This window comes from Podarcis pityusensis (assembly GCF_964106645.2).
Source record: "Podarcis pityusensis genome assembly, chromosome: 17".
Classification (NCBI taxonomy): domain Eukaryota; kingdom Metazoa; phylum Chordata; class Lepidosauria; order Squamata; family Lacertidae; genus Podarcis; species Podarcis pityusensis.
The window spans coordinates 32,530,594-32,557,113 of NC_138042.1; the positions used below are offsets into that span (position 1 = coordinate 32,530,594).

Genomic DNA, 26,520 nt, shown 5'->3' on the forward strand with positions numbered 1-26,520 from the left:
ATCAATCAGTAGCTGAACTGGGTTCCACACAGTCACACACACACAAAAAAGAGCTGCAAAAACAAAAATGCAAAATAAATAGCAAAAAACTCAGCATAACACTCAAATCGGAAGCATAACACTCAAAATGGAGCATGTTCGACTTCCGAAAAAAGTTCACAAACCGGAACATTTACTTCCAGGTTTGCAGTGTCTGGCTTCCAAGTTGTTTGAGTGCCAAGGCATTTGAGAACCAAGGTACCACTGTACTGGTACTGAATGGAGCCCATGTTCCTTCCATGCAAAAAAATCCACAGGTCACCCTATGTTTTCTTCATTTCAGAGTATTGGGGGGGGGTATTTTGTTGTTGCTGCTGTTAGCAAACTGGGAAGCAGAAATTATTGTCACTTTAGTGTAAATCAGCTTCTAACCAGTTGTTGGAAGTTTTGCTGCTTATGCATAGACAGCATCAGAGGGGCAAGTGGGGGGAGGATGAGCAGGAGACAAGTATTCCTGCAGGAAAAATGCCCCAAAATCTTTATCCCTCCACCCCCCCCCAACATGTGGGGACCAAGTTCACTGGCACAAAAATGTATTTTTCTCCCCCTATGTGCCTGCTACAATTTTTCTCCCCCTGGTGCTGCCACTGTCTTTGTGTCATACTCTCTTTGGGATCAAGAGATAAAAAAGAGGTGCTGAAAATTGCTCATTGGCAGAGGGGTCTTCTTTCCCTGCACACAATTCCTGCTTGGAATATGATCTGGGGGTCTCACACTCACTTCCTCTTTTCTTCCTATTAATTGCCCTTGTAAGAGCTGTCTTGTTTACAGACAGGCCAAGTCATGAGCAGGTTCAAGAGCTGTCAGTGGGCCATCAGGGTGGAAAAAATGTGCCCTTCATTCTTCTCACAGCTAAGCAAATAAGTGAGCGGGTCCCTTCCCAGCTGCTGCAGATAGAAGTGTATATAATAGAAAACAGAGTGAGAAGGGGGGAAAGTCTGTGTTGGGGAAGCCAGCACTAGACGACAGCACTGGGGTCAGTTGTACCCATAGGGGTACACCTATGGGTTTAAAGAAGCAGCAAAGAACATGTTATGTACTGAAGTTCTCACCCTGGGCCAGCAGGGGGATACTGTAGATAGTTCAGGGCCACATATGCAAATAAGGGATCGAAAGTGACGTTCAGTGATTGGATAGTTACAGAAAGTTGTTACAGTTACGTTGTACTGGAGCTCTATATAAGCAGGCTGGCTGAACCCTTCAGTTCAGTTCTGTTCTGGCCTGTGAATAAACAAGAGCTGTTTGAAGAATCGCTGTGTCGTCTGATATGTTCACCCACAACTTAACAGAACATGTGCTGCTCCTTTAAGCAGAGAACCATAGAGTCTGGGGACTGGGTGGATAGTGGCATTCTGACAATCAATAGACACTCTACCTCAGTGTTTCCTAGCCTTTATGGTATGATGACCCATCAGTTTGTTGACAAGTGAATTTTGGACCTTACATCCTTGGCAGCCATCAGTTTCATACGTTTTAATTGCAGGTATGTCTATTTCATAACCATTTATATTGTTTTTCTCTTATTTATTTATAAAAATATTTATATACTATCTAATCATAAAAATATATCTAAAGTTGTTTACAACATTAAACAAAAACAAAAACCCGTACAAAATAGTGTAAACAAGTTAAGAACAATTTAAAAGCAAAGAAAGGTAAAAACATTGCTTGAGGTATGCAAGCAAAGAATTCCCCTTTTATATGTGGAATTCGATGATGTATTTATCGTACAAAACAACAACACCACAAACTGGCTTATAAGTATAAAACCAAATTTACTAGAATAATAGCTAGAATAGAGATAGACTTGTAACTATTCAAACAACAAACATACTAAGGTGCCATATGCAAGACAAAGCCTGGAGATACTGTAAACACGGAGTGGATAAATGTACAGCTGTATCTTAACAAGTTACATGTGCAGGAAATGTTATACAGACTGGATAAACGAACCGTTCAACAAGTAGCGTAAGTCCAATCACAGAACGGCAACCCCGTGCAATCACAGAACGGCAAGGGTAGCACACTGGAGAATATGAAAAAGTTTTTCAAAGTTGTTTTTCAAAGATTGAACTGGATGAGATGTTCTTCAATGGGTCTGGAGCTGGAAACACAAAGCCGATTACATGGCTCAATGGAAGGCAAAGTTAATCACAGTTGTTTGTGGGGGGGAGTGTAAGAACACCAATGATCTTATTGCATGATATTTCTTCATAAGCGATAAACATTTATTCTAAGAGCATACAGCTACACAAATATGTATATTTTTAATAGTTTTATTCACAATAAAGCCCATTTGGGCAAGTATCGGTGGAACAGCTTGCATTTTGCCAATGATTAGGCCAATGTGAGGTTTGATGGGTGTCAGACATGGTCTCAGATCATTATTGATCTACGGCCTGCCGTTGCATTTTCTCTTCATAACAGTCATTGCTAAACAGCCTGTTTTGCAAAATGTATGTGCTACCAAATGGCAGTAGCACAGGTATTGCTTCATTAGCAAACTCAGGATGCGAAATGCCGACAGATTTTAATAATGTCAAGCAAAATTCAGGTAACCTTGCTTTCAAAAATGTATCTTTGAGGATCCTGTCATGACACCTCAGTTTAGTTGTTCTTTTTGCAGGAACCAGAGCTGCGTTACACACCATGCGTGGAATTCAACCCTGCTCTGATTTGATTGTTTCATCAGCGCAAACATTTCTGCTTGTTAGATAAAACAATATTCCCTCTCCTCCCCCCGGGGCAGTTTTGCGGGGGTTCTCATGACCCCCCAGAGCAGACTTAGAGGAAGCATGGGGATGCAGGGGGCAGGGGATGGGGAAGAAAGCCCTGTTCCTCCTCTAGCTGGAAATTTGAGCTGACTTGCACAAGTGCCCTGGGGTTGGTTTGTTTTTTTTAAAAAATATTCTTTATTGATTAAAAAAATTGCATGTCTATACAAACATTATGTACTATTTCTTAACAGGTAGAAAAAAAGAAAAGTATATAAAATAGAAAATGTATAAAGCAAGGAAAAAATAAAGAAGTAACAAAAATAAGAAACAAAGAAAGAAAAGACAAAGTTATTTACATAGTAAAAGTACTCATCGACGCAATCCTTCCCATCCTTCTCATTACACTGTTTGATATAACATTCTTTTTTACACAGGTTTACATTATATAATATCATTTCTTTCTGCTTTATATACATTCTTTTGATCTTTTTCTTTACAAATTTCTGCTAATATGGAGCTATTTGTACAATAAAGTTTTACATAATTCTTAAATATTATCCGTTCCCTAGTTGTTGTCATGACCCTCCAGAGCAGACTTAGAGGAAGCATGGGGATGTGGGGTGGGGTGGGGTGCGGAGAAAGCCCTGTTCCTCCTCCTTTTTGGGGGGGGGGAATGAACGAATTCCTATGCCCCACAAACAACCCAGAGGTGCATTCTAAATAAAAGCACACATTCTACTCATGTAAAAACATGCTGATTCCCGGACTGTTCGCGGGCCGGATTTAGGAGGCGATTGGGCTGGATCTGGCCCCTGGGCCTTAGTTTGCCAACCCATGCTTTTAAAGAAGATATTTGAAGGCAACTTTGTATAGGGAATGTTTTTAATGTTTTATTATGTTTTTATAGATGTTGGAAGTTACCCAGAGTGGCTGGGGGAAACCAGTCAGATGGGTGGGGTATGATGATGATAATAATAATAATAATAATAATAATAATAATAATGGAATAGAGTTTCCCTATTTTCATTGAGATATGCTGTAGGGTATGCGTTAGTTGTGCTGTTATTTGGACTTTAGGAGCCGACGTAATGAACTGCCAATACCAATGCGTATCCTAGCGTATGACTACGTAAATATGCAGAGGGGAAGACTGACTACCGTGAGCAAGAAGAGAACTCTGTGTGCTTCCCTCCCATCCTGCCGGCCTTGCATTGCCCGGCTGCTTCTTCCTATCTCCCTCATTGCTGCCTTCTGCTCCCCACCCCCGCTCCTTCAGGGTTCCCTCCTGTCACACACCTGATATTCAATCCAGGCCGAGTTAATGCCTCTTGCTCAGATCAGATGTGGCTTTGGTGGGGGGGGGGTCATGTGACAGAAGAAGGTTGTTCTAAATATAGTTAAACCCAGCTATCACTACCCCAGACGCCTTTGGGGGCTAGGAAGAGAAGAAAGTGAGAAAGACATAAGGGATAGGGAAGGAGAGGTCGGCAGACAAGAGGCCATGCCTTGGGCCAAACAGCTTGTGGGGCTCGGCGTTCGTCCTGCAGCACCCGTGTCCCAGCTCAGAAGAAGTCGAGTATAGCGCAATGGAGCATTCGGAGCACAAGGCGGATGACGCCAAGAAGGGCCCAGCGTTGTGGGGCGGTGCCCCCCAGTACGACTACATGCACTATGAAAATTGCACCAGTTATGGGATCCCATCCGAGGCGGGGCACGAGACCGGGGGAACTGGGGACGGCGTGCAGTACCAGGAGAAGACCCTCAACCACGTGCAGGTAGGGTAGATGTTATGGAATAATCATAGGCGGATGTGTCAGAATGGAGCCCATCACATGCATGCTGGTCCTGAGGGCAGGCTAAAATCTTTGCTAAAGTTTTTTTGCTTAAAATTTGCTGAGCACCAGGTGAACCAGGAGGCATGTATGTACGATATGGGAAAGATGGCTGTCTCGCTGTAATATATTGAATGGAAGTGTTAGTAATTTCTACCACGGCGCCCACAGCAATCAAATGGATTCCTTGGAGATGGCGTGGAAGGAAAAGTCCAGACCTGAACATCTGGGCCACAGTTCAATCTTATCTGGTACAGGGACCATTATTATTATTATTATTATTATTATTATTATTACCCGCCTTTCACCAGACTCTTTCTACATATATTCAGTGTCAGAATTTTGGAAAGGTTGTTTATGAACTTGGAAGGTTGTGATGTAGAAGACTTTGGGATTTTGCTTTAACACGGGGTGTGGTTGACATGGCCAGTCCTCTGTAGTGGTTTTAGGAGCTGGTCAGGGGAACCAGGCCACATTGGAGTTCTCGGTGTGGGAAGTAAGAATCTGGCCTTGAGATGCTAAAATAAAACGTAGTATAAAGTAGTCAATGATATAGGTGTTATGCACAGCAAAGATCAGCCTGTTCAGTCCTTTCACCTTTCTATATCAAGTGGATGTATTTTGCTTCTGAGGATCTTGTTAGTGTGTTATTTGTAGCTCAGTCCAACAAGCGCAGAGTGATGCTGTTGCCTTACAACAATTCTGTGCGATAGATTAGGCCAGGGGTCGCCAACCAATTTGGGCCTATTTCACGTTTGGATTTTTGAACAAGTGCCATGGGTACCATCGCTTCTGGTCAGTTCTCTCCCCCAATCCAAGGGTCAGCCTCTCACTGCCTTGGAGAAAAAGATTGGAAGAATAGACGTAGACACACAAAGCACACACTATGCTTTTCCGAGGTGCATGGGTAAAATTTGGAACCTGTATAATTTAAATAGAATCCCTTGAGGTTTTTTTAATTTTTCAGTCTCCCCCCCAACCCCCCCTACTGTCAAATTAAAGCTTACATCCGTAGATAGCACAGTAAACAACACAGATTCAGTGTTTGGTATTTTGGTATGGATTCTCTTGGATGGATAGCAGCAAAATTACCAACAGGATGCATCTGTGTACAAAGAGGCGAGTTATGATTTTATGGTGACTTTGAAAGACTCCCTTCAAAGTTACGTCGATTCATAAGGATCTTCCTTGGATCCATGGTTTTATACCAAGGCAAAGCTGGAAAACACTAGATCCATGATTTTTATGGTCTGTGGTGGTGGTTGGGGGGTGAGGGGAGAGACCCATGAAAGAAAATAAACAATTTCTAGAGGATCGATTTTACTGGGTCCAACTTGTGTGTGAGAGAAAGGGAGGCAATAAAGAGTATCTTGCAGTCTGTTCTCTGTTTCCTGAGTCCTGTGTCACTCGCTTTTCCTCCACCTAGTCTACCAGATTTCTCTCATTTTCCTCATTTCCTCCAATCCACTAGGTCGTTCCACTCTCTGATCATCTTCCACGATGGTTATCTGGGCCTTGAAAAGCATATGGAGCTGAAAGAGGAAGTGGGAACAAGTATCATCCTTACCGCTTCCTCTTTCATCTTCATGTACTTTTCAAGGGAGAATAAGATATCCGCCTTCATCTCCTTAGGAACTTGGAAGCTTTGCAGGCACCAAGGAAAGTGCTCAGTGGCACAATTCTGCCCACAGAAACTGTATTGGGAGCCCCATGGCTTGGCTAGACTGAGAAATAGGGCCTATCCCCAAGCTACCCAGAAAGTAGGAGGGATTTGGAACTTGTCCCCCATATTCAAACCCATCATTCTAACCAGCAGACTACAAGTCCTCTTCAGGCATTGCAATATTCAGAATAAGAGGCACGTTTGCCAACGCTGCCTTTGCCATGCTGAGCAGCAAAGTCTAAAGGGGGTTAATAAATGTATTTGCCTGTGTGCACAAACATGCTTCCATGTGATCCCTGCATAATGGGTTCTTAATCAGGTTGGAAGTGCATTCAGGTGAACATGTTTGTAAGCCTCCCTTTAGAGCTTGCTCATCACAGCAAAGTCAGGGTGAAGGGGGCATGGTGGCGTGTTTTGAATTTTTAATGCCCAAAGCAGACTACGCTGGTCCATGAGAATGGCTCTGTTTTTTAATGACTTGGGTGAGGTTTATATGTTGAATGGGGGAAAGAGGCTCTAGGAGGATGGAAGGCACAGCTTGGCTAAGAATGTCACGACTGCTTCACATATGTAGCCTTAGGTGCATTTTGGACATGGGCAAGTTTTGCAACTAGAATTCACATATTCTGGGGCTTTGCAAATTGGTGCACTGTGTAAAAGCAGCATGGATGAATGCTGATTAGATGAAGCTCTCATAAATTACCGTATTTTTTGCTCTATAAGACTCACTTTTTCCCTCCTAAAAAGTAAGGGAAAATGTGTGTGCGTCTTATGGAGCGAATGCAGGCTGTGCAGCTATCTCAGAAGCCAGAACAGCAAGGGGGATTGCTGCTTTCACTGCGCAGCGATCCCTCTTGCTGTTCTGGCTTCTGAGATTCAGAATATTTTTTTTCTTGTTTTCCTCCTCCAAAAACTAGGTGCGTCTTGTGGTCTGGTGTGTCTTATAGAGCGAAAAATACGGTACTTAGGCTGGTTTCCTGGGAATATTTTGTTTGAAGTGGGAATTGGTAATCATTCATTCATTTTTTTGGTAACTGAATGTGGCAGTTCTATGAGGCATCGGGATCTGAGTGCAGCTGAGAAGAGTCTTGACAACATCCCTTTGATAATCAAGGGCCTTCTTCCTTCATTGACTTACATTCATCAGCCAACTCATTGAGAACCCATTGGCATGCGAATAAGGAAACTGATACTTCATCAGAATTAAACCCAACAGAATCTAAAGAAACAGCACCAGCCACGAGTTCTGTGTGCAGAAACAGGTCTCTTTGTACAGCTAATCACCTTTGTAATACATATCAAATACATTTTACACTATTTACATATTTGCAGGTAGGCAAGTATGTGCACAAGTCAAAAATTTCATATGCCTCGTTGAAGCATCATTTTGATGCTAAAATATTTTTATCTCAGAAATCATACTCCAGGTAATCAGCAGTCACAAAAAACCCCTCCTTTAAAAAGTTATCTTCCAGCACTCCTTGTGAAAATGTTCACATTCATTAACCAAACCAGATCTGATTTGCTATGCAATGTTATCACATCATTCCATTCACTCCGTGATCCCTGATTGGGCAAGAGCATACCCTCCAACATTCCTCAGATGAAAATAGGGACATTTCTCACTCTCCACTGACCCTCCTCGACCCCCCATATTTGCCCCCCGCCCTGAGCATTTCCACCACCACAACATCAACGGGACACAGCACAGACACCCTCCGCCATCCTGAGAAAATCCCTTAATCCTGATTTATTCTATTCTTTGATAGATTTATAAAAAGAAAAACACACCAATAAATAAATTTTAGGAGGGGGCAAGATTAGATGTGGATTCACAATGCAATATATATATATATATATATATATATATATATATATATATATATGCGGGTGTCACTGTGGTGTAAACCACTGAGCCTTGGGCTTGCCAATCAGAAGCTCAGCAGTTCGAATCCCCGCGATGGGATGAGCTCCCGTTGCTCTGTCCCAGCTCCTGCCAACCTAGCAGTTCAAAAGCACGCAATGCAAGTAGATAAATAGGTATCGCTCTGGTGGGAAGGTAAACGGCGTTTCCGTGCGCTGCTCTGGTTTTGCCAGAAGCAGCTTAGTCATGCTGGCCACATGACCTGGAAAAACTGTCTGCAGACAAATGTCAACTCCCTCGGCCAGTAAAGTGAGATGAGCGCCACAACCCCAGAGTCGTTCGCGACTGGACTTAAGTGTCAGGGGTCCTTTACCTTTATACACACACACACACACACACACACACACAGTGGTACCTCGGGTTACAGACACTTCAGGTTACATACTCTGCTAACCCATAAATAGTACCTCGGGTTAAGAACTTTGCTTCAGGATGAGAACAGAAATCGCGCAGCAGTGGGAGGCCCCATTAACTAAAGTGGTGCTTCAGGTTAAGAACAGTTTCAGGTTAAGAACGGACCTCTAAGGTAAAGGTAAATGTAAAGGGACCCATGACCATTAGCTCATCTCGCTTTATTGGCCGAGGGAGCCGGCATAAAGCTTCCGGGTCAGAGGTACCACTGTATATATAAATATATAAAATCAAGACTTCTTGCGCTCCACTCTACTCCCCCTTTCTTCCTGGCCAGTGTGGCCCTGCTCTCTGCCTGCCCCTCTGAGCCGGCACATCACACAGGGCTGGGATTCAGTGGCCACAACCTCCCCTCCTACTCATCCACCCTCCAGCAGCTGCTTCAAGCTGCCCAAAGGAGGAAACTGGAAGTGGTGGTCAAGGAGAGGCGATGGGATGCTCCCTTGCAGCCTCCTCTGCTGCTGCCATCACCACTCAGGTCAAGTGCTGGCTCATTTGCAAGATCGGTGGCAGTAGCACTGGCTGGGCAAATAGGGATATCCTTGGATCAAATCAGAAGCTAGGATGGCTTTCGTAATTCCGGGACAGCCTCTGGAAAATAGGGACACTTGGAGCATATGCAAGATGCGAGTGGAAGAAGCGCTCTGCCCACCTCCTGTAAAGTGGGTTAATGTGTGAATATTCACACAGTTTAATTAAATATCAGTGCAGTGGTCGTGGGGATGCTATTCCACTAGTATTTCTGGTTTTAAAAAAATTAAACCTGAGAGTTTTTGATGCACCTCTAAAACTGATTCTAGAAATGAAAAATGGAGAATTCTCTCAGCTAGGGGAAGAGAACTGCCGAATGGAGGTGTAGGAAACAACAGTGGGGAAAATGAAGAAAGCAATGTCACTATTATTTAGTTACTCAGTTTGCAGACTTGACTTAGTATTTAAGGATACTGGAAAAAATAATTATTCACCCCCGCCCTGGCTGCTTTGACTCCCAGTTCAAAGTCCCAAGAGGAAGTGTGTGTGCATTGCTAACGAAGGGTTAAGCAATAAAAGGCGAAGAGCAATGGCAGAGGTATGGGGGGAGCCCAGGACAGAAATAGCAATCGGCAAGGTTGTGTAGCAATAAACATTGGCCTCATGTGCTCTTGGAGAGCTACTGCAAGGGGTGAGGAGGAGTTCAGGATCAGGAGAGAGAAGGAGCTCACGGATCAGGCTGAGAAGAATGGAAAGGGGTCTGAACTTTGTGTACCCGCTGCTGTGTGTGGAGCCCAAGACGAGAATAGTAAATGAAAAACCTTGTGAGGTCATCACCACCCACAGCGCTTATATCTTCAGGCTGCATCGGAGTCAACTCAAGTGCTAGGGTTTTCCCCGTTCCAGTGTAACTACATCCTGCAGTTCAGCAGTCTCTGGTATTAAGAACTGGTTATTTAATATACCGGGTAGCAATGTGTGCATTTATCCTTATTTTCTTTTTGCATTTTTACTCACAATTTCAGCTTCTCCCTGCTTGGTGTTTACACCCTTCGGATATTTGTGGGCCGTTATCATATTGCTTCTTAGTCATCGTTTAGCCAGCTCTTTTAATCTTTCTCCTCAGGTCAGTCTCACCAGCTGCTGTCCAAGGATCTCCTGCAATTTTTGCAGGCCCTTTCTGGCCCTGTGCCCACGCCGTGGCATAACAACATACTGCAAAAGCTCTCTTTAGAACTTGCAAGCACAATATTATAGAGCTCGCATGCGGGAGAAGCAGTTGGACTGATTTTCAGTATTGATCAGAAGAGGGTAGTTGTTTTTTTGAGTCACATCCTTTCCAGGCTATACCCAGGATTTTTGTGGTGAACTTAATGATATATTTGTGACCGAGTGGGGCTTATCAATCAGTATGGAACAATACCCCCCCCCCTGCTGTTTTTGGACTACAACTCCCATTGTCCCTAGCTAGCAGGACCAGTGGTCAGGGATGATGGGAGTTGTAGTCCAAAAACAGTTGAGAGACCCAAGGTTCGGAAACATGGATGTAAAGTCAATCTGTGTCAAAGCTATATAATTTACTAAAGCTTTAAAATAATGAATTAAGTTGTCCTTCCTCCCCCCAAAAAGAGTATTTCTATGGCTTTCCAGGCTTGAGAATGTAAGAGGAGTATGCTGGATCAGGCCACAGGCCCCATCTGGATCACCATCTTGCTCTCCCTGTGGCCAACCAGAATGCCTATTTGAAATCTGTAGGCAGGACACCTGAGTGCAACAGCACTCTCCACATTTGTGGTTCCCAGCATCTGGGAGGGGGGAGGAAGGACAACTAAATTCTCTGTCAATGGAGGGAGAACATAGCCACTGAAGGATGGTGGGGTTGTGTGTGTGTTTTTTGCTATAAGACATGCCCAGGGATAATGGGAGTAATTAAGGTAAAAAAGTAAAGGACCCTTGGACGTTTAAGTCCAGTCAAAGGTGACTATGGGGTTGTGGTTCTCATCTCGTTTTCAGGCCGAGGGAGCTAGCATTTGTCCGCAGACAGCTTTCCGGGTCATGTGGTCAGCATGACTAAACTCCTTCTGGTGCAACGGGAGACTGTGACGGAAACCAGAGCGCACGGAAATGCTGTTTACCTTCCTGCCACAGCCATACCTATTTGTCTGCTTGCACTGGTGTGCTTTCAAACTGCTAGGTTGGGAGGAACTGGGACAGAGCAACAGGAGCTCTCTCCGTTGCAGGGTTTCGAACTGCTGACCTTCTAACTGGCAAGCCCAAGAGGCTCAGTGGTTTAGACCACAGTGCCACCCGCAAATGGAAGTAATAGTCTAAAACATCAGGAGGGCAGCAGTTTGGGGAAGGCTGGTGCAGGCAGAGGCCTTTCCTCACCTGCCTTCTGGTCCAGATGAGTTCCAGTTTTGAAGGCTTGTACTGTGCCCTGATCTCACAAAACAGATTGGAGGTTCTCTTTAGCCCTATCCAGGTGTTTAAGATCACACAAAAAGGAGATAAGTAATGCTGCATACATGCGCCTTGCACATCTCACCAGCTCTTTCCATATATTGGGGGGGGGGGGGCATGCCCCGAATGCACAGAGGAAATTGGGGAGGGACCAGTGGAGGGGGTGGGGTGAGTGTGCGGGGTCCAGCTTTCCTCCCTCACATGATTATTGCTGCGTGATCCTCAAATAGGAAAAGTTGTACTCCTAACAAACTACCTACCTGAGCTAATGGATGTAATATGTGGTTGGGTGTTATGGAGCTCCAGTCTGTATTTTTCACTGGACCCTCAAAATTTATGTCATCGCTGCCTTGTTTGGAAGACTCCAGATTTCCTGGCAGCCAAGACAACCAAGGGACAGTTTTCTTATCTGGTTCAGAAAAGGGTGGTCTAGTGGTAGTCATGGGCATAGCCAAGGGGGCAGGGAGGGGCAGCTGCCCCCAATCAATAAAAATAATTAAAAATAGCTAACTGAGGTTCTGCCCCCCAACAAAAGGCCTACTCCCCCTAAAATAAATCCTGGCTACACTCATGGTGGTAGTGGGTGTTTTGTTGATTCCTTTATTATGTTCAGATGAGTTTCTAGTTTCAATTTGTTGGTTAGCTTTTCTAGTAGGGCTGTTTCCCATACGGTTTGGTACCAGTGGTCCAGGTTCACTCCTGATAGGTCCTTCCAGAGTCTAGTTATGATGTTCCTGGCTGCTAAGAGTAGGTGGCTTATGAGTTCTTTGTAGCGTGAGTGTGCGTTATTGTCTTGAAAAATATTCAATAGGACCAGTTCTGGAAACTTTTGAGACTGACTGGTTAAGAAGTAAGAAAGAAAAGAAAAAAGTTATGTGACTGTGTTTTACAGCTGTTTTTAGTTTAAAATAGTTTTTTCATTGGCCTTACATAGAATCTAATTTTTTAATTGTTAAGTGTGGTTTTAACAATTGTCCAATAAATGTTACTTTTTATCTTTTAAGAGAAGCCCTTGACAAAAGTGTTTGGGGCAAAACACACTGGGCATATTGCATGACTAAAGAACCTGTTCTTCTTAGCATCTTTGAAATTTTGCGCTCTCTCTTTTGCATGACTATTCTGTTCTGAAGGGCTGCTGGACCCTGGAAGATGGTGGCATCTCAGAGGCTTCTGAGAGCTCCTGCAGGATTTCCAATACTGTACAGTACTGTTGATGCCTTGGTCTCCCTGTGAAGTTAGGGCAATATAGATGTACTTGATCCAAATATCCTCTTCCACTGAGAAAGGTCCAGCTGGCTCCCTAATTCACTGGAAAGCTCTAAGCTATGAAGCAGTTTGGGAGGCGGCTTGAACACAAGGTGGTAGATGACTCACAGTGTGTCTCGCCAAACATGGACGAAAGCTTGTTATTGAGCTTAATGTGGTATAGAACCAGTATGGACAGATGTACCTCTACATGCCCTACCTTTGCCCTTCCCGGCATATAACATCAAGTCTGGAGTAACTTTGATCAGCTGGACCAGGGAGATAGTGAATACCTCATAAGTGGGGAAAGACCCGGCTGCCCTAGATGAGGGAGTCGTACATCCGCTAATGAAAAAGTCCTTCTGAGACACAGAAGATTGTAATAAATATTGGCAAATTCCAAATGTTGCCTTCCTGGGCAAGGTGCTTGAGTGGTTGGTTGCAGTTCAAGTCCAGTTGCTCCTGAATGAGACCAGTTATCTACATCTATTTCAATCATGTTTCAGACCTGTTTTTTTGGCATAAAAGCTTGCTTGGTCTCCTTGATGGATGCCCCAGCCTGTTTCTAGGTCCAATTCCAGGTCCAACATATTCTCCCTTTCAACTCAGCAAGTAAGAGAAATAGAGACACACAGTGGTTTATTCAGATTTATTTGTATGCAAGTCCTACTGGATTTATTCCAGTGTAAGTGTTAGAGAGTTTCAGATTAGGGCATTGTTGTTGTTGTTTAGTCATTTAGTCGTGTCCAACTCTTTGTGACCCCATGGACCAGAGCACGCCAGGCACTCCTGTCTTCCACTGCCTCCCGTAGTTTGGTCAAACTAGGGCATACACTAGGGCATATCCACACATACACGGGTTGCTGTTTCCACATGTGGGTTTAAGTGCCTTCATCCCCACATGAGTGCTTTGAGTTTTATTCCTCCAGAATCCACCTCCATGTTTCCCTTCCACACTAGTGGGTTAATGCTTGATGGGGGATGCGGGTGACACTGTGGTCTAAACCACCGAGTTTCTTAGGCTTGCCAATCAGAAGGTCGGCAGTTCAAATCCCCGTGACAGAATGAGCTCCCGTTGCTCTGCCCCAGCTCCTGCCAACCTAGCAGTTCGAAAGCACGCCAGTGCAAGTAGATAAATAGGTACCTCTGCGGCAGGAAAGTAAACGGTGTTTCCGTGCGCTCTGGTTTCTGTTGTGTTGTTCCATTGCGCCAGAAGCGGTTTAGTCATGCTGGCAACGTGACCTGGAAAGCTGTCTGTGGACAAACGCCGGATCCCTCGGCCTGAAAGTGAGATGAGCGCCGCAACCCCAGAGTCACCTTTGACTGGACTTAACTGTCCAGGGGTCCTTTACATTTTTGCCCTTTTAATGCTTGAGGATATTGGTACTTTGTCTTGTTGTCACCCTCCCCTCAATTAGTACTTACTCATCTATCATAAAATCCAGAAACCTGAGGTTCAATTTGGGCATACATGCAAGAATTTGTTTATTCATTCACAAGCACCTTTATAAAAAAAAGTTAATAGAAGTTTTCCAATATTCCAAACCTACAGTAGAGAGGGGAGATGGGGAGAGAGGAAAGGAAAACAGCACGTGGACTCTCTGTCTCTGACTCTTTCCCTCCCTTCCCTTCTGCATGAAATGAGGCTGGGAACCACATATATCCCACTTTCAGCAGGTTCCCCACCACTGGCCTATACAGATGTTTTTATATTCTGTATTTTCTATTCTAAATATAGGTGTTTTATATTCTGTGTTTTATATATTCTGTGATAGCTGAATGTGTGCGCACACACTGTACCTTTAAAGCACATTCAAAACACGGTCTCCCCTGCAAAGAATTCTGGGTGCTGTAGTTTACCCCTCAGAGAGATAAGAGTTCCCAGCAATCCTTAACAAACTACAGTGCCCAGAATTCTTAGAGGGGAAAGAATGGTGCTTCAGTTGTGCTTTAAAGTATGTATGCAGCTGTAGGAGTACGATTTAGTCCTCAGCTAAGCATGCTTTAGTACGTATGTTTTAAGACACCATCAATGCCTGTCATAGGCACAATGGATTACAGTGTATAAGTACAGTATAAGGACTTTGTTTTTGTTTTGTTTTTATAGTTGTTTATTGCTGCATCATCATAGTTAGGTCAACATCATAGGTAGTCACATTTTATGCTGTTTGCAATGCTTCCTGAAGCTGCTTTCTTATTCTATCCCATCATATTTCCTCCCTCCCTCTTTGTTTCCTCTATATTTCTTGGCTTTAAAGAGTGTTTTTCTCCTCTTTCTATGCAGTTTAAAAACAATCAGAAGGGTCAATATTTTATTTGATATATTGATGACTTTTTACTTTATTCCCGATTGACTTGGGGGAAAAGAAGTCATTGTTTTCAAGCTCTCTGGGAATGAGTTGGTAGGCTTCCACCATGTGCATGTGTGTATTTGTGACATAGTAAAGTCAGAAAGGAATTATTTTCACTTGCTTTCCAGAACAGTAGTTGTATTGGTCCATTCTACTAAAATAATAATAATAAAAATAAAAATAAAAATAAAAATCTGTGTATACTTATTTGAAGGCTCATCCAGGCTTTCATTTGTCCTGCTGCTTTCCCCCAGGAAAACCTGCTCTTTAGTGCTGAATTGGAGCAAATGGCAACCAGGTTTTCCGCAGATGGTTGTTGGCTCCAATTTAGCACTAAAGAGCCTGTTTTCCCTGCGAAAGCAGTGAGACAAGTGTAAAACCGCTCAGACCTGTGTCTAGAAAGCACGGGATAGGCGAAAAACTGCTTGGACCCATGCCTTCTATGCATGGGACAAGCGGGAGTGTGGGCAGTCCTTGAGAGTAACTCTATCAAGTACAGTAGGGCTTACTTTTGAATAAATCTACAGAGGATTCGGAATCATTCACTGAGGTAGCCACGGTGAAAATTAATGTACTGAGGTGTTTGTTGCAGGTTAGTTCTGCCCGTCCTTGGCTTTGGCTCTGCCCCTTCCTGGCATGCAAACACCCCACCAACTGTTAATAGAGCTCAGTCGGTAGAGCATGAGAATCTTAACCTCAGGTTCGTGGGTTCGAACCCCACGTTGGGCAAAAGATTTCTGCATTGCTAGGGGTTGGACTTAGATGAGCCTCGTGGTCCCTTTCAACTCTATGGTTATATGAGGAGGGCTCCACACATTGGTGGCATGGGAATGTGCCCTAGCATACTGCTGACGAGGAAATGGAACCCTTAAAAGAAGAAAAGTGGGGAAAAAGATTGCCCACCCTTTTGAAAAATGATGGCTTATTTCAAGAGGGAGGAACCTTCAGCCCAAGGACCTGCAGGGCAACCATAGAATCATAGAGTTGGAAGAGACCACAAGGGCCATCGAGTCCAACCCCCTGCCAAGCAGGAAACACCATCAGAGCACTCCTGACATAAGCCTCTGCTTAAAGACCTCCAAAGAAGGAGACTCCACCACACTCCTTGGCAGCAAATTCCACTGTCGAACAGCTCTTACTGTCAGGAAGTTCTTCCTAATGTTTAGGTGCAATCTTCTTTCTTGTAGTTTGGATCCATTGCTCCGTGTCCGCTTCTCTGCAGCAGCAGAAAACAACCTTTCTCCCTCCTCTATGTGACATCCTTTTATATATATATATATGTGTGTGTGTGTGTGTGTGTGTGTGTGACTTTAATATAAAGTATGTGACTTTATATAAAAACCTTTTATATATGTGACATCCATCTGTGAGCCATTCATCAGCGGTATGTGGGGCAGGCCCAAAGTGGGTGGAACAACAGATATTAATTTTTACCTTTGTATAGTAAGCTTGTTTCTGCACACACCCGAATACACGACTCTCTGTTCTCCATCCAGACAGGAAGGAGGCATCTTGGATTACAGTGTGCACAATCCCAGACCACTTGTCCTCGCTGGATGGGGCTGACGGGAGTCCAACAGCATCAGAGGGGCACCACATTGCTATCCCTGTGCAGAAAAGGAAATAGGGGGTACATTTAAAGGTAAAGGGACCCCTGACCACTAGGTCCAGTCATGGCCGACTCTGGGGTTGCGGCGCTCATCTCGCTTTATTGGCCGAGGGAGCCAGCATACAGCTTCCGGGTCATGTGGCCAGCATGACTATGCCGCTTCTGGTGAACCAAAGCAGTACACAGAAACGCCGTTTACCTTCCCGCTGGAGTGGTACCTATTTATCTACTTGCACTTTGATGTGCTTTTGAACTGCTAGGTTGGCAGGAGCAGGGACTGAGCAACGGGAGCTCACACTGTTGCGGGGATTCGAACCGCCAACCTTCTGATCAGCAAGTCCTAGGCTCTGTGGTTTAACCCACAGCGCCACCCGCGTCCCTTGGGGTACATTTAGGAGTGGTGAAAACCATCAGTAGTAATGAAGATGTCCCAAACAGGGAGTCCCACTGCACATTATGCTTGGATCTGTGTTTTAAAGCCCCAACACCATGGTTTATTTTTAATAAAAGCAAGGAGGAGGACATTTGGAGCAAATAAGCAGAAGACGATTCATGTATTCTTAACCCTTGCAAATCCAGTGGCTCTCCCCTCTCCCTGTAAGAATCACAACGTCACATTTGTCAGCGTGTGGTTACCCCTAACCAACCAACCCCCCACATCATTTCGTAGGAGATTCAGAGCGGGGGAGCTGAGTTTTATTTGGCTCAATGCTCTCTGTCCCTCCCCAGCAATAGTGGCAAGGGCAGTGTCTTGTTCTGCTGATTCAAGCATCGCCCATCCTCCTCCTGGCACTTGGAGCATGTGTGTGTGCGCGCGCAGAAGATGGGGAGGAGGGCCGTGTTCTGCGAGGTGTGAATTGCCAAGAGCTCAGGACATTTGCTAGTGGGGGAACACGAGCCTCCTAGTGAGCGTTCAAGCCAGTGCTGGGTTATTGAAGGGCATGTGACAAAAGAGCTGTGTGTTCTCAAATAAATCCTTCCCCAGGCCACTCACCGAGAAATGGGGGCCATGCAAAAAGAAAGGGAGAAACGGGATTCAGAAATCTACTTGGCGTGTAAGACAGCATATTCAGCTAGCTCAAAGCCCTGTTGATCCACAGCACTACTTCAAGAGCAGAAAAGCACCTTGAACCCTGAACTCTGCCCAACCTAGGCTCCACAATCTTGCCTGCAAGCCCCCGGGGCAGAAATTAAATTGGAGAAAAGAAGCAAGAGGGAGAACAGGAAGAAACTAACCCTTTGATTATTATTTTTTTGCTGCAGTGGAAAACCCTCTTTTACTACTCCTCTATTTTATTGCAACTCAAAACTCACCTAGAACCACTAGGTGGAAGATCACGCACAAGACACAGCCACTCCAGAGTTTCTCACTGAGCCCCATTATAAAATATATTGCAGCCTTGGACTAGAGGACTGTGTTATTTCCCACTGGGAGAGGCTTTGTCTCTTTGGTGGCTGAAAATAGTAGTACTTCCTTCTGAGGTTCAGTGCTAAAGTATTCTGCCTGTGCTTTGTGATATGATGAGCCTTAAAAAAAAAAAAGTCTGTTGAAAACATAAGAATAAGTTTCATATTTATTACTGTTGGAAATCTTATTTTACATTGATTTATTTAGTTTGAACAACTTACCTTTCTGCCTTACAGAAGCAGTGTGCTTTATGAAAGCTATTTTGATCAGGGATGGATGAATCTCGACAGTTTTCAGTTTCTCTCAGTTTCTTGTTTTTCCAAACTTAACTTCGGTTCACCACATATCTGCATCAGCTTGTGTGTGTTTTCAATAGAAAGTCCTCATAAAGAGATGTCGGCATTTTAGAGCACATTTCTCCAAAAATATACCCATTTTTCTATACATTTTTGCCCAATATGCGCACATTTGCAAGCAGCTTTCCCTAATACAATGCATTCCCAGAAGTCATTTTCAGCAATATATACATTTTTCTGTTTGCATTTCCTTAATGGGCATGTTTGGTGGCGCTGTGGGTTAAACCACAGAGCCTAGGACTTGCTGATCAGAAGGTTGGCGGTTCGAATCCCCGCGACAGGGTGAGCTCCCGTTGCTCAGTCCCTGCTCCTGCCAACCTAGCAGTTCGAAAGCACGTCAAAGTGCAAGTAGATAAATAGGTACCACTCCAGGAGGAAGGTAAACGGCGTTTCCATGCGCTGCTCTGGTTCACCAGAAGCGGATTAGTCATGCTGGCCACATGACCCGGAAGCTGTACGCTGGTTTCCTCAGCCAATAAAGCGAGATGAGCGCCGCAACCCCAGAATCGGCCATGACTGGACCTAGTGGTCAGGGGTCCCTTTATATTTATTTGGTTGGAGAACTGCATCACAAAATTCAGAGAAGTGCAATTTCAAGCGACAGCCATGTTTAAATTAGCACCAGGAGTGGATTGCTCAGTGGGGAGAAGCCTCTGAAATGGACTTCTGACAGGAGTTGGGAGGGGTGAGGTCCGGGCTGCCTGGATGCATCCATACAACAACCTTGTGAGGCAGGTTAGGCAGAAAGACCGGGGCCGGAACAAAATACCGTATTTCACCGCATCATTGTCACCACCTAATAATAGTCGCACCCCTTTATTCGGGCCCTGAAATCGGTCCCAAAGCATTCACCACACAATAGTGGCTGGGCATTCTCAGAGCGCATTCTCAGTACCAGCTGAAGGTGCAAGGGGAGCGGACGGGCGGACATATCTGCCATGAGTGAGGCACAAGAGACCTTGATTGCACCAAAAACAGTTAGTAACAATTAATAAGCAACATAAACATAAGCATGTTCGGCAATAAAAATTGTTTCCTCACATAATGGTTGTGCCTCGGTTTTTCACCACATAATCGCCACACCATCCTTTTTTTGGAAAAGAAGAATTGGCATTAAAGCTGTGACTATTATGCAGGGAAATACAGTAACTCAGTGAATTTTGCAGCTGAGGGACAAATTAGATGGTTGAATACCCTCCTGGCTTTTTCTGTTTGTTAATGAATATTAGTAAGTAGAAGGCTGATAATTTCACTGGAAGACTGAAAGGATGAGCTTCACTGGATACATGGCAGCAGCGGATAAAGATTTCTTCATTGCCATCCCTCATAGACCAGCAAATGGATATAAGCTTCTTCCCAGCCCAGGTCGTGAAGAGATTTGGGGAGAGAATGCTGAGAAGCAACCTTGTCAAATTGCTCCAGATTGTCTTCCGTTCCACATCTCCACCAGGGCAGCGACAGAGCTGTTGTCATAGTATTCTCCATCATCCTTTGGATATTTTGGAAATCTGTTGGATCTGTTAGTCTTTGTGGACTGTGGGTGGCTTGCTATCCCAGTGGCATAGCATGGGTGGGGCAGCCAGGGCAGTGGCCCTGTGCGCATTTTTTAAGGGCATTTTTTTTGGGGGGGGGATACCTGTTGTATCCTCATGCCACCCCTGCGGCTCAACCCCGTGCCACTCTGTGAGGGCAGCTGCATTTTGTTTCGCTGGCATGGGTGGTGGAAAGACTATATGAACAGAAGTGTTTACACAGAAAGTTGGGATGATTTCTGAGCTTCTGCAGAAGTAGGAGGAACAATTGCTTTCTGTGTATGATGACTCCATTTGGTGAGCTGTCTTAAGGGGGGGGGTGATGGTTGCCCTTCTAGGTGACATTATGCTGGGTCATAAGGAAAGGGTTAAATGAGTGTGAAGTGATTGGCAAGTGGGAACCCAAGGGGAGGAGTTAGAGTTAGTGTTGTTAAGGAGTCAGTCGGGTGTTAGAGAAGAGAGAGTGAGGATACGTCTGTGGGTTGGGATAGTTTTGATGTGAGAGAATCTGTTAAGAGGAGTCAGATAGACAGTTGAGATAATCATTTAGAAGTTATTAGGAAGGTATAGGCCGGCAAAGAAACTAAGATTAAGAAACTGACAAGAAAAATTATCTGAAACCATAAACTTGTTAAGGCTTATAAAATAAACTTGTTTATTTGGTTTGATGTTAACAACTGTCTGGACTCCATGTTTACCTGAAGAGAAATGGGATGGTGGCAGTGGGGAAGCAATCACAGTGGTGGCACAGGGATCAATAGATCGTCAAACGTCCGGGGACCCTGTGTGATCGCCACAGGGGGATATTATTATTTTTTTAAACTGCAGCCTCAGCATCTTCCATTTATTGTTGACCATAGTCATTTTGAAAATAATGGATCTTATTTTCTTCCTGTTGCTCTGCAAGCACTGGCTTATTTCCTGTGTCTGGCTGGTCTGTTGATTTTAATGCCAAAGAACTAATTACACAGAGGTAAAGGATAATGATTTGTAAAGGATATGATCACATGGGTTACAGGGATTGTACACGCAGGTCCGGCTATCAGAATACTTCTCATGCAAAATTTCAGTTATCTAAACACAAAGAATTATACTCAAACTTTGCTACACAAATGGTTGATTCAGATATCTGAATGTCCAGAGTTTGCCCACTTCTTTAGTTGTTTGTGTTTTGCGGGTTACTGGCAGTCATTTCAGGCAGAAATCATGGAGGTAGGGAGGGAGATTAGCAAGATCAGGGAGCAGGAGAGATCAGACAAATCACCTTTGTTTGCCTTTTTTGGGCAGAAACCAGGGACAGAAGGAGACAAATCACAGATTAGAAATGTTCCCATCTGAAATAATGGAAATCACCAGCTCATTATGTGAACGCTCACCTAATGAATGATTTTCCTGGGAATGCATTCTGTTCAGAAAGCAGGATCTGTGTGTACACAGAACACACACAGGCTGTGGTCATATCTTTCCCCTTACAGATGGAAAAACATCATAATTGGGGGAAAATGGTCCACAGAAAGGGGCTATACATCCCAATGCAGTTTTTCCATTTTTTAAAGTACAAGCACAAGTTTGGAGACTGTTACAGGCATCTAGTTTGGACCCAACATTTCTCCAGAAATATGGCTTGATCACACATTCAGATTCATCAGGTGATTACGGTCTGCATGCTAGTTACACATCATTAAAGTAGATGTAAATTAAAGACGGCACGGATCTAGGGAAACCACCTATGGGGTCTTGCTGCTATCAAGTCCCCCTTGGTCTCTTTTTCTTGTCTTATGAGTGACTTGGTTGTGCTAACTGCCCACTCCTCTATCCTCAGCTCTATGGCCAGTACACAGACAACCTCTGCAGTCTTTCCCGGAAGGAAGAAGATGAACTCCTGGGGGAGAAGAGGCCCCAACGCAATGGCCAGGGGCCCCTGAAGCGAGTCAGCCAGGCTGAAGTGAAAGCAGAACGCTACTCCAAGTGCCATGGTAGGCCTCAGGGAAGCCCTGCTTTTCCAATGGGCTTTCCATCCAGCGTGAAAATGGATGGAGTTAATTGTGTCAGGGCATGTGTGGATGCAATGAAACAATCCCAGAGGTAAACAGAAAGCTTTGGTACTTTCATTCCATCTTCTGGAAGCTATCTACCTTCAGGAGAACCTTCCTACTACACCGGTGTGTACTTAGGAGCTGCACATTGATCACCAAATAACTGTGGCAGGAGTGGGGAACCTCTGGTCCTTCAGATGCTGCTGAACTACATCTCCCATCAACCCCAGCCAGCATAGACAATAGTCTAGGCTGATGGGAGACATACTGTACCACTACAGCATTTGGAAGGCTGCATGGGTTACAGAGGGTTAGGTTTTCAGAAACAGGCTTGAGATAAGAGTTGAGGAACTTTTCACAAGTGACTAGCTGGTTAAATGGCACTATTATGTGCTACTCGTTTCCCAGCAAGGTGATACATTCCAGGAACAGCTTCCTGGGTTTGGTTTCTGAGGTCGCTGGACATTTATGGTGGATTCTGTAGCATTTGAGTTTATTTACAAATATGCCTGTTGAACGCAGGTGGTAGAAACAAAGAGCTTAAATGCTCTTACAGTCAAAAGGAAGCTATCACCAGGAATGACTATCCATAGCAGTAGGAAGACAGTGGAATAAATTGGCTCAAGAAAAGGATTAGGCGGTTGTAAGGGTGTTCGAGGCCATTAATAAACAGAATGAGATAATTCAGAAATGATAACTTACTCTCAAAGCACCTCTCATATTTTTGAGCTCTGGAAAGTAGGAGTTCATGGAAGGAGACCAGTGACTGACACCACAATGTGGCTTTTATCATATTGTTCTTGAATGCACAACATGTAGTGTCCTGTTAGATGGACTATTCAGGTCTGCCAGTTTTACAATTTTCACAGATTAGGTGAAATGGGAAACATTTCTTATTTTTTCTTGTTTGTTTTATGCCTACTGTTTGCTGATTTTAAGCCAAATGCACAGTCAATATTTGATTAAGTACATGGATCGAAGCTGATTTGATTCCTGTTGAATTCATTGAAGCTGATTGAACTGATATCCAAGTACTGCAGCTTTACCTGAGTTATGAAGTGGACCACCAGCAAGTTTAAGGTGCACCATCATCTGTATGAGAAGAAAAGAGCAGTCTGGTGTCAGTTTGGCTCTTTTCAGTGGCATTGCTTTCTGTGGGAAAGATCTAAGCACATGCCAACTCTCCCAATGAAATAAATAGGACTATGAAATACTGAACTTCTGCTGGTTCGTGTCCAGAAGCTTTTTGTCAGCTCGCACTGTTATGGTCTGAAATTTCTTTATCCTCCACAGCCTGCGCTAAAAGAATCCAGAACTATGTTACCAAGAAGATGGGAGAAGACTGGATCTTCTTGGTCCTCCTGGGCCTTGTCATGGCACTGGTGAGCTGGGGGGTGGATTACTCCAGTGCCAAGAGCCTGCAAGGTAGGTGGACTGACCCTTTGCGACCCCCCCCAACTCATTTGTTGTTCACGGGGTACATTGTTTGCTCCAAAAACCCTTCATTAATAACACAAATCCAGAAGAGTTGGACTTTAGGACATTCCCACCACATGTGGAAGTATGTGCCTGTGGAGGTGCATCCTCTCCAGCCTTTTGGTGAGACTCCTGGGCGTATCAGCGCTAGTTTATGTGGTGTTAGGTACCATCTGTAAATGAGTTTCAGAGTGAGTTCTTTTCGCTGATATGGATTTAAAGGGAGGTTTAGACCACATTCTCGTCCATTAAGTGGGGTTAATTTCATAGCCTATGTTGTCCTCCAGTTGTTTTTTGATTACGTCAAAGGGGTTTGTGGGATTTTGGAGCAATATTTTGTCTATTGCGGATACCATCCCTTTGCCATGTCCCTTTGTTGTTAGGAGGAGGTTTTCGAAGGTTGTTAAGGGCCTAGTTGCTGCTGATTTTACTACTGGATTGTTTAAGAGGGCATGTAATTGGTGTATGTAACACTAATGTCTCACAACAAATGAAACTGATCTGTAGAAAATGCAACTTGAAAAAGAGACAATGCACATATTTTGTAAACCAAGAAATTATATCTATCATCTGTTTATCTATCTAATGAATCCATACTACAGGCTGCTGGGAAGAGCAATAAAAAGGGAGAGGATCTGTGTGAAATTTGAAAGTTCTTAAAAAAAACAGACCAGGTTTGCAAAGGCGTATATGTATACTTGTGTAGACAGCCATGAGCAGATGGAGGGTGTCTCCTCACCACTCTACACCAACTCTCACCTGCCAGTTTGAAGAAATTACATCCGGATCCCTGTTCCTGAACTCAGGCTCTTAGTAATAGCTATCAGGGCTGCCTTTACCTTACGCAGAGTCAGGGAGCAGCATTCAGTCTGCATGTAGCTCCAGCCTCAGTGACCCCCTCCATGCAGACTGAAGGTGTAAATAGATGAATAAACCATATTTCTTAAAGCTACAACAGTCTTAACCATGTCTCAGTTTTCCAAAGGAACACAGACCCTGGGTGAGTGCCTGGAACCCCATGGGCTCTTGCCACCACTCAGCGGAGAGAAGAGGAGGCACCCAGCTTTTGTAACCCATTGTTCTGCATATATCTGATGCTTGCTCGTCCTCCACCTCCCACTGTGGCTGTGTACACCCTATACCTTTAAAGCACATTGGAAGCAGTTTCTTTCCCCTCATAGAATTCTGGGCTCTGTAGTTTGTTACTGGTTTCTGGGAATTGTAACTCTGTAAGTACTCAGAATATCAGAAGGTGACGTTTTCCTCCTAACTGGAGTTCCATATTACAAAAGGCTTTCTATATTTAATATATGCTGCCACATAGCTGTTAAAGGAACAAGAGTCCTGCTCTCCCCCAATGCCAACCCTAAAACTATGCCAAGAACTCAAGTTTCATGAGCTGCAAAATAAGCTATGTTACTGCCGTAGGTCTTTCACCAGCTCATCTTCAGCTGGCAATACAGTGGTACCTCTGGCTACGAACTTAATTCGTTCCAGAGGTCCGTTCTTAACCTGAGGTACCACTTTAGCTAATGGGGTCTCCCGCTGCTGCCACTGCGCGATTTCTGTTCTCATCCTGAGGTAAAGTTCTTAACCCGAGGTACTACTTCCGGGTTAGCGGAGTCTGTAACCCGAAGTGTTTGTAACCCAAGGTACCACTGTACTACATTCAGTGTAAGACCAGACATGGCATTTCAGGTGCAAGGGGTCAAAAGTGATTTTAAGATTTAGGGCAGTTTTGTTTAGATGCTCATGCTTGGATAAATAGTTAAACAACATTATTCATTTGTTGTGACGGTTTATTAATATTTCAGAATAAGCACAGCATTTTTTTTTCCTTTTTCATTTCTGTGCAAAAAGGCTTTGAAATCTTGTGCCCTTGCAACAACAAAAACATTTAAGTGTTTTATCTGCAGCATCAAACCCCCCCCCCCCGGGTAGGAAAGCAACCAGTCACCTTGCTACAGTCAACTTAACCACCCCACCCTGCCCATAGCTGTCAACGTTTCCCTTTTTAAAGGGAAATTCCCTTATTCCGAATAGGATTCCTCGCAAGAAAAGGGAAAAGTTGACAGCTATGACCCCGCCACTGCTGTATTTCAGGGAGGTAGGGGACATATACTAAGATATTGGGTAACCATAACACTCCAATCAATTATGAAAAACACAATGAACATTTCTCTTCAGCACTGTAGCTGATGGGAATTGTAATCCTCGACATCTGGAGGGTGCCATGTTGGGGAATTTGGTTTAGTTTGCTGCTCATTGGATTCTTTTCATGCTCTGAAGTTGCTGGCCTTTGTTTTTATGTCCCCACTACAGCTTACAAGTGGATGTACAACTCGCTGCACCCGAGTATCCCTATGCAGTACCTGGCCTGGGTGACCTATCCGCTCGTCCTGATCCTCTTTGCTGCCCTCTTCTGCCAACTTGTCTCTCCGCAGGCTGTGGGTGAGAGAGAGCAAGGGATGGGAAGATTTGCCTGTCTGTCTAAGGCTAAGGACGCCTCCTGACATCTTTTTCGTTATGCATTTGTGATGATTTGTGCTGGTGATGCTGTCGGTGAGGCATAAACAACCCCTCTTTCAGTGCAGTTTGTGCCTGCAAAAGTTTGGAGGCAGTCACACTGCCATAACCGTCAAGTGTCCTGGAAAAAACGGGAAATCCTATTTTATTGTGTAAGATCATGGCGGGCATTTAGGGTGCTACGCGCTCTCACGCCGCAATCTTGCCCCCTAAAGCACTTTGGGGGTCGTGATTGCAGCGTGAATTACGTGACTTGCCCAGGAGTTCATCCTTGAAGACACGTGTCCCGTTTTTTAATGTGAAAAAGTTGGACGGTGTGCACTGCTTCATTTCTAGTCAGGATATAACTTTAACTTCCTGATGGAATTCCGTCAGTTTCCACACCACAAATGTTCTAGTTTATTTTTTGTCCCTTCTTTGTTGTGCTATCACTCCTCCAGAAAGCAGTAACATGGTAGCATATT

At 44.3% G+C, this 26,520-nt stretch overlaps 1 protein-coding gene across 3 annotated transcripts in view; it reads left to right on the forward strand.

Moving 5' to 3' along the window:
• Positions 1-26,520, forward strand: part of CLCN1 (chloride voltage-gated channel 1) — a 109,872-nt gene that overhangs the window by 43,326 nt on the left and 40,026 nt on the right. For 2 of the 3 annotated variants that reach the window (XM_080986718.1, XM_080986717.1), the window contains exons 1-4: positions 4,164-4,531; positions 21,841-21,994; positions 23,348-23,479; positions 25,853-25,981. In XM_080986718.1, coding sequence (XP_080842844.1) covers positions 4,343-4,531; positions 21,841-21,994; positions 23,348-23,479; positions 25,853-25,981 — 604 coding nt within the window. In that variant the 5' untranslated portion in view covers positions 4,164-4,342. Of the gene's footprint in view, positions 1-4,163; positions 4,532-21,840; positions 21,995-23,347; positions 23,480-25,852; positions 25,982-26,520 lie in introns of those variants that run through there. The other variant, XM_080986719.1, reaches the window with a different exon arrangement.